At 40.0% G+C, this 8,599-nt stretch overlaps 1 protein-coding gene across 1 annotated transcript; it reads left to right on the top strand.

Annotated features, from left to right (window-relative positions):
- Positions 1-2,677: 2,677 nt before the first annotated feature.
- LOC138889414 (uncharacterized) lies at positions 2,678-3,905 on the top strand. Its single transcript, XM_070172720.1, has 3 exons — positions 2,678-3,239; positions 3,290-3,598; positions 3,670-3,905. The coding sequence occupies exons 1-3, from the start codon at positions 2,678-2,680 to the stop codon at positions 3,903-3,905; spliced, it is 1,107 nt and encodes a 368-aa protein (XP_070028821.1).
- Positions 3,906-8,599: the final 4,694 nt, after the last annotated feature.

The raw sequence follows: 8,599 nt of genomic DNA, 5'->3' as shown, positions 1-8,599 counted from the left end.
AATGGAAAAGACTCCCTAGGTAAGTTTGATCCCAGAAGTGATGAGGGAGTATTCTTGGGATATTCTTCACATAGCAAAGCATATAAAGTGTTCAATAAAAGAACTTTGTGTGTATAAGAAAGTGTTCATGTAGTATTTGATGAAATTAACATTCTTTCTGAGAGACAGGAACATGAAGATAAAGCCATTGGATTGGTAAAGGATATGGTTGAAGCCTCAACACAAGTCAAGGTGGCACCAAAATAAGGAACATGTGATGGAACAGGTTCTTCCATCTAGGGAAACCTAACAGGGGGAATTGATCAAAGAGAAATTGAAATAAATCCCCTAAAAGAACTTGTTCATGACCCTGTTCCTCAGCAACAGAACATGGGAGAAACATCTACCAGAAACCAGTTGGTTGTAAAACCTCACAAGTATCAAAGTTCTCATCCTATTAAGAGCATTATCACTGATCCAACAGCTAGAGTCAAAACAAGATCACAATTAAAGAATCTGTGTGCTTTTGGTGCCTTTTTATCTCTTATTGAACCTAAAAATGTTATTGAGGCTTTGCAAGATGCAAATTGGGTGAATGCAATGCAAGATGAACTCAATCAGTTTGAGAGAAGTCAAGTTTGGAATCTAGTTCCAAGACTCAGGGACATATCAGTTATTGGTACGAAATGGGTCTTCAGAAACAAACTTGATAAAGATGGAATAGTTACAAGAAACAAGGCAAGACTGGTGGTCCAAGGTTACAGTCAAGAGAAAAGCATAGATTATGATGACACTTTTTCTTCAGTTGCAAGACTAGAGGCAATCAGACTTCTCACAGCCTTTGCAACACACATGGAATTCACTCTTCATCAGATGGATGTCAAAAGTGCCTTCCTGAATGGCTACCTGAAAGAATAAGTATTTGTAAAACAACCTCCAGGGTTTGAGAGCAAAGAATGTCCTAAGCATGTGTACAAGTTAGACAAGGCTCTCTATGGACTCAAGCAGGCCCCAAGAGCATGGTATGAATGACTGTCCAAATTCCTACTGGAGCATGGTTACAAAAGAGGTAAAATTGACAGTACCTTATTCTTAAGGGAAAAAAGGTAAGGATATCCTTGTGCTACAAATATATGTTGATGACATAATCCTTGGGGCCACCACTAATAAGCTAAGTAATGACTTTGCAAATTAATGGGGAGTGAGTTTGAAATGAGTATGATGCGTGAGCTTAACTTCTTCTTAGGCTTGCAGATCAAACAAAGTCCTAATGGAACCATGATCCATCAGCAGAAGTATGCAAAAGAGCTTATCAAAAAGTTTAAAATGGAAGAATTAAAAGAAATAGACACACTCATTGCAACTGCCAATAAATTAGACATTGATAAAACTGGTTTATCAGTTGATCAAAAGTTGTATAGGGGTATGATTGGTTCACTCTTGTATCTTACTACCAGTAGACCAGATATTGTTTTTAGTGTAGGGCTTTGTGCTTATTTTCAGGAAAATCCAAAAGAGTTTCGCTTGACTGCTGTCAAGAGGATACTAAGATATCTGAAAGGCACCACTGATCTTTGTCTTTGGTACCCCAAAGGTAGTAATTTCAATCTAGTAGGATATGTTGATGGTAATTATGCAGGTTTCCTAGTGGATAGGAAGAGCACCTCAGGTATGACACACTTCCTTGGTTCATGTCTAGTGTCATGGGCTACTAAAAAGCAAAATTTAGTGGCCTTACCTACTGCTGAAGCTGAGTATGTTGTTGCTGCCTCTTGTTGTGTTCAATTGTTATGGATCAAACAGCAGCTAGTAGACTTTGGCATTGAAGTTGGCTGCATTCCTATATTCTGTGATAACACTAGCACTATAAGTATGACAAAGAACCCTATTCATCATAAGGGGACTAAGCACATAGATGTTAGACATCATTTCTTAAGAGACAACTATGAGAAAGGTTTGATCTCCATAGAATTCTGTGCTACGGATAAGAAAATTGCTGACATCTTCACTAAAGCATTGAGTAGAGAAAACTTTGAGAGGAATAGGTTGGAATTAGGGATGATTAAGATCAACTAATAGATCCATCTCAAAATGCATAAAAAAAATGAAATTTTTTTTTTGGCTAGGAATTCTAACCTTGTGTAAATATCTAGATTAATTCGTACTCAGTTTCATACTTTAATTAGTATACTCATGTGACATGTGTATATATGACTCACTGATCTCTTACAACATTTTCTCTATTCTGGCATTTGAAGAATGTTCAAGAGAGTTCTATATGAAGAACCTGGTTCATTAGTATGGGTTCATATAAAAGCTCAGGTATGTTTTCTATACTATGCACAATTAGAAAGATTAATAATTCAATCATGAGCAGATGTCCTATACTTGTCAAATTCCTAGAAAATTCTATTCGTTGAGCATAGAACCAGTTTCATCCATCTAGAACTCTAAACTGTGATTTTTGCCTAATATCTAGGGAAGCCAAATCTATCATTAAAATTCTGGAATTTCAGTTTGATTAGACTTCTATTTGACACCTGAAAAAGTTGTTGTTACTTATTTAATGTCTAATTCGCTTTAAATACACACCACATCTCTAGTCTTCTTCATAATTTTAAAACCGTCAAAAATTCCTCTTCAATTCTAATTGCCATCTTCTCCAAAATTCCCAAATTCTCTCAAGAAACGAAGAATTATGTCTAACCCACAAGATCATCCTGGCACTCCTCCACCACCATCTCCCTTAAATTCATCCTCATCTACTCCACCCAGTGTATCTCCAAAACCTAGGTTTCGAAGGCAGAAAATGCCTGCTCAAAAAACTGTAGCATCTGGGGCTCTGAGGAAGGTTTTAAATGAAAGGTTGAAAGCTAGCCAAGTGAAAGAAAGCTCAGCTCCAAAGTCTGATTCTTGCATTGAGTCTGAATACTTTCAATCCGCCACTGAAGGAGATGGACATAAGCCTTCTGACTCTAAAAAGACTCAAGAATCTCCTTCTGAGGTAAGTTCTTCTGTGGTTGAAAATTTAGAAACTAGGTTTGTTCTGGTTGGACCCATTAGGGATGTTGAGTTGCCTGAGATGAGTAGGAGTGGAGGTAAAAAGAAGTCTAAAAAAGAAAAAGAGAGAGAGGGTGCATGTGACAAAAAAAGGAAAAAAGGGAAGGGAGCAGTTCTTGCTATATATGGGGTTGCACAAGATAGGTTAGATGAGAGTGGCATGAAGTCAGGGGGAAGTGGTTCTGGGAAGCAGCTGAGGGGTTGGTTCATCTAAGCAAACAAAGAGATGAACCTATTTCATCTACTGAAGAAACCTTGGTTGACCTACTGAAAAAGGTTGGGGCAAGTTATGACCCAAAGAAATGCAATGCTACTACACTAAAAGCCCCAAATGTTCCCAAACCATCCAAGAAAAGAAAAGCCTCATCCCCAACACCTACTGCCTTTTCAGTGCCTAGGGGTAGAGCTACAGGAAGCAGGGTAAAACAGAGTGAAGCTGATCTACAAAAGGCTTTAGAAGAAAGCACTAAAAGGAAAAAGGATAAGGGAAAGGGAAAGGTTGCAGAATCCTCAGAGGCTATTGAGGAAGAAGATATAGAACTGGTCCATCAAGAGAGGGGTACAACAGTGGAGGTTCATACACCCAAGCTTAAGAAACTCAAGACTTCCTCCAAGATTCTGTGCCTGTAGCTGCTGAACCCACACTAGCCAAGAGGACAAGATCTGTAGTGAAAGCTAAACAAACCAAAGTTTTTGATGATGATGATTGGAGTGGAGAAGAAGAAGAAGAAGATGATGAATCTGAGAAGGAACATGATAAGCTTGCCATTTTTGGCAGAAGAAAAGTTTTAAAAGGTAAATTGTTGAAGGACCTGGTGGAACCAGGGATGATGAGATTGGTAGACTCTTTGGTTGCTCAGGGATGAAAAGACATGGTCCTTCAGATGGAAGGTAGGCTAGCTAGAAATGAGTTGATTAAATTTGTGGCAAATGCTGCTGTTAAGGATGGAGTTGTCAGTAGCTAGGTGAAGGGAGTTCAAGTGCAGTTTGATGCTGTGAAATTGGGAGAGATTCTGGACATACCCTCTAAAGGGTTTGATGACTATACTAGGCAAAGTTGGTAATGCCTGGATTCCCTCCCCACTGCTCTTGATATCACCAAAAGGTTCTGTGATTCAGAGAATGTGAATGAATGCAGAGTTGTGCAGAAAAGTAAGACGAGGACTCAGCACAAGGTGGTGTTTGAGTTTGTCAACAAGTGCATATTGCCAAGACAGGAGATAAGGCACACTACCAACTACATGGATCTGGTTCTTATGGAATGCCTGGAGAGAGTAAAGAAAATCAACTGGCCTGCCCTCATAGTCAAATTGGTAGACTGGATCATAAATGGTTCCAAGGCTCATGCTACCCCATATGGCTTCATACTAACCACAGTTCTGGACAGGCTCAATGTGCCTCTAAAGAAATGGGAAATGGCCTTGAGCAAAGAATACTCTGGCATCAAAACTCTTCTTGCTTGTGACTATCCAGTCAATGCCATCCTAGTTTAACCTAGTTCATCCTTGAGGACACCCATCAACAGCAAGTTAGGACTTTGGTTCAGGAATGTGCAGCTAAGGATGCTGAAATTGCTAGGCTCAAGGCTCGTGTGGTTGAAGTGGAAGCTGAGAGGGATGGTCTCAGAATTGAGCTTGCAAAAGAAAAGGAGAATAATGTTGGAATTCTTCAGAACATGTTGAATCTTCTCTAATCTCAACCCTCCATTTCCTCCAAGCCTTAGGACTCCTAGTTTATGTCTTCTGAACTACTTCTAGTACCCCTAGTGACCCAGATTAGGGATTTTTCTATTTTTTGCTCATGTTTTGGATATTTTTCTTTCTTTTTGTGGATTGTTAATGGCAACATATCTATCTCAATGACAACTGCTGTTTTCTCTTGTTCAATGATTCTTCTGATCTTGATAGTTCAAATATGTTTGTTTGAGTACTGATGATTGCACCATGATTGCACTTGCAGTTGCCCCAGTGACCATGAGTACTTATTAAAATCTAGAATTCACACTGTGTATGCAACTTTTCGATGATGCCAAAAGGGGGAAGAGATATTGTGCTTTACACATTATTCTGAAATAAGTGATATTTATAACCTAATTAACCTGGTCCTTGATGAATAGAAAATTTTCTAAGTTTAGTATTGATGGTAAAGCTGAGTTCTTACAGGTTTTTTGATCAGTAAAAAGCATAGAGTTTGTCATCATCAAAAAGGGGGAATTTATTGGCCCAAGAACAAGTGAAGTTTTGAAGAATGACAAATGAACTCAGTCATGGACCAGGTCTATCTTGTGAAGCACTGTCATGATCAACCTACACATGTGAGACGCACGTCAAAGAGATAAGTCCTACTGATCAAGTAGTAATATCTCCTGATCTGATCGAAAAGGTTGCATATTGGATAAGGGGAGAAAGTCTCCTTATATGAAAAGAACACAATCCGGATAAAGAGAGTGTTAGAGTTTGATATCTTCAAGGACTCAACTATGATAGAAGATCAGAAATTGAGTCCCAATCAATCTCTGATTTCTAACCTATTAAATGACAGTGATTGTTCTCTTTTACAGGTATTGCACAAACCCTGAAGTTAAACTAAATTGAAAGCAAAAGAGGAAGGCGATTTTGCAAGCAATTTATATGAGATTTGAGTGTGCACTCCTGAAGCTACTTGAACGAGATAGAAAAACAAGTTCTATTGTGTTTTTTTCTTATTCTAGTTCAATTATAGTAGGTGGTTTAAAGTTGTACCTTTCAGCTTTCATAGAAGCAATTGTATTAGGTACTTTGAGTGTTCAAGTTATAAGCTATCTTGAAGTTATCGCAACAGTTGAGGCTGTGTGCTACAAGGGATTAGAGTTAATCCTTAGGTTTACAAAGATTTTTTGTAAATGCTGTTTTGGCTCAGTGATTTTAGTGAATTTTTGGGAAAATCCAACTGAGTAGTGTTTTTTTTTTCACCTTTTGAGCCAGGTGTTTTCCACATAAAAATCTTTGTGTTCTTTATTTTAAGTACTTTTTATTCCGCAAATAGTAGTAAGTAGAACACCTAGAAGAACCAGGTTCTTGTAGAGTGAAAATTGGGTACCACACAAATCACCTCCCTCTTGTGTGGTATTGACGTTTAGAACATCATGCACTGTTGGAGATTGTGACTTAGTCCATCCAGAATGAATGATTTACCGCGTATTTGATTGAAAACTGTTTGTTATCATCATGTTTTGGGCATATTTGGGCCTCGTGCCAACTATTTGAACCCTTAGGGGATTTTTACTAATATTTCCTCATTGTTTTGACTTTATACTTGTACTTTGTTATGCTATATTCTACTGTTTTCATAACTCAGCCATGTCTGCTCTGCTTTAACACTTTAAATGATATTTTGGGCTAAGCATCATGTTTTACTGTTGCCCGAGTGGCTTGTGAGATTTTTTACTAAGTAAGGCCGAGGGCCTATGTCGTGAGGAAACACCTGATTATGATTATGAGGTCGAGGGCCTGAGATTTGTACGCCACGAGGTGGCTTGTTGATATGAGGCTGAGAGCCTATATGATTATTCCACCAGATTGCTTGATATTGCGCTTGGGTCGTAAGGGGCCCCTCCAGGAGTTTGCACTCCCCTGGTGAGCGCGGGTACCCATTGTTATAAGTGATAGAGCCCGAGGGGCTGGTATTATTCCATGTGTTGCCGGAGGGACTGATTTTGTTGGTATTGTGCCCGAGGGGCGGTTCCTTATGTGTTTAACTTTTCTAGTTGCATGTCTTTTACTTGATTAACTGTTTGAAGAGGCATTTTTAATAAGCTTAAACTGAACTAAACTGACTTTGCATATTTTCACTGTTTCATTACTTTTACTAGCTTTTACTGCTTCCTTATAGCCTGTAATGTGCTTTACGTGATTTCTTATTACTCAGTCTGCATTTATTATTATTACTCACTGAGTTGGAGTACTCACTTTACTCCCTGCACCCTGTGTGCAGATTCAGGTGCTTTAGTTCCCGCTAACGAGTATTGATCCTTCCAGCTAAGGCGAATTCAGAGATTCTCTAGGTAGCTGCCAGGGTTTGCAGCCCAGACCTTCTTCCCTTACCTCATTTTCTCTGTTTTAGCTCTGTATTAGTCTTTATAGACTCTTCAGACTTTTAGTATATTGATTAAACTCATGACTGGTGACACCACGGTGTCGGGCTGTGTTGGTTATATTTCTGCAAATTGTATTGTTTACTGCTTATTTTGGGATTTTATCATGTTAAAGACGTAATACTTGTTACTTTAATTGCTTAAAATGAAGTGGGAATGTGTCGGCTAGCCTTGTCTTCATGAGAGGTACCATCACGACCTGGTCTGAGTTTAGGGTCGTGACAAGTTGGTATCAGGTCCTAGGTTACATAGGTCTCACGAGTCATGAGCAGGTTTAGTAGAGTCTCGTGGATCAGTACAGAGACGTCTATATTTATCCTTGAGAGGATGCATAACCTTTAGGAGAAACTTCATATTCTTTTAATTCTTATCGTGCGAATTCGTTGATCCAAGTACTAAACTTCTGTTATTCTATTTTCTCATAGATGGCGAGGACATATGCTAACGATCAGGATGGATGATCACCAGTACCACCCGTTGTGGCCACTAGAGGCCAAGGACGTAGTTGTGGTCACGGTAGGGGTAGAGGTATGTCCCACATATCAGCTAGGGCAGCACCTACAGATCCACCAGCCACCCCAGTTCAGGATCAAGTCCCAGCTATGGACACTCCAGTAGCACCAGCTCAGGCACCAACTGTGCCCATTGTGATTCTGGGTCTTTAGGACGCCTTGGCTCAGATTCTATCAGTTTGCACTGGCCTAGCTCAGGCGGTCTCAGTTACTACAGCCGCAACTACTTCTCAAGACTATGTAGTTCCTGCTATACCAGAGGACGAGAAGTGTAGGTTGGAGAGGTTTGGTAGACCTCATCCTCCTACCTTCAGTGATGCAGAGAGCGAGGGTGCCCAGGGTTTCTTGGATAAATGTTAGAGGATGCTTCGTACATCGGGCATTTTGGACACTAGCGAGGTCGCTTTAACTACTTATAAGTTTTCTGGGGCTGCCTTCACTTGGTGGGAGGCTTTTGAGAGGCGTATGACTGTTGGTGCAACACCCCTTACCTGACAGTAGTTCTCCATTCTCTTTCTGGAGAAGTATGTGCCGCAGTTTCGCAGATAGGAGCTGTGTAGGCAGTTTGAGTGGTTGCATGAGGGAGAGATGATTATGATGCAATATAAGATGAGGTTCTCAGAGTTAGCTCGTCATGGTATTTAGTTGGTTTCGACAGATAGAGAGAGGATTAGGAGGCTTGTTGATGGCCTCACTTATCAGCTTTGTATTCTTATGACTAGGGAGAGGGTGACTGGTACGACCTTTGAGGAGGTTGTAGACATTGCTCGTGAGATTGAGCCTGGAGCGAGAGGAAAGGGAGGCCAAGAGGCCTCGAGGATCTGGTAGTTATGGCGGATCTCTTTTGAGAAGTCAGTTTTAGCACGACAGATGCCATCCATTCAGGCATGCTCAGCTAGCTTGCCCAGGTTATCGT

This window comes from Nicotiana sylvestris, chromosome 4 (assembly GCF_000393655.2).
Source record: "Nicotiana sylvestris chromosome 4, ASM39365v2, whole genome shotgun sequence".
NCBI classification, from domain to species: domain Eukaryota; kingdom Viridiplantae; phylum Streptophyta; class Magnoliopsida; order Solanales; family Solanaceae; genus Nicotiana; species Nicotiana sylvestris.
Note: the sequence above shows the minus strand (reverse complement) of the source record. Positions and strands in the feature narration are given on the sequence as shown.

Coding starts and splice junctions, on each gene's coding strand:
- LOC138889414 (XM_070172720.1), top strand. CDS start 2,678: ATGTCTAACCCACAAGATCATCCTGGCACTCCTCCACCACCATCTCCC. Junction 3,240..3,289: donor TTCTGGGAAGCAGCTGAGGG/GTTGGTTCATCT, acceptor CATCTACTGAAG/AAACCTTGGTTGACCTACTG. Junction 3,599..3,669: donor ACTGGTCCATCAAGAGAGGG/GTACAACAGTGG, acceptor CTGTGCCTGTAG/CTGCTGAACCCACACTAGCC.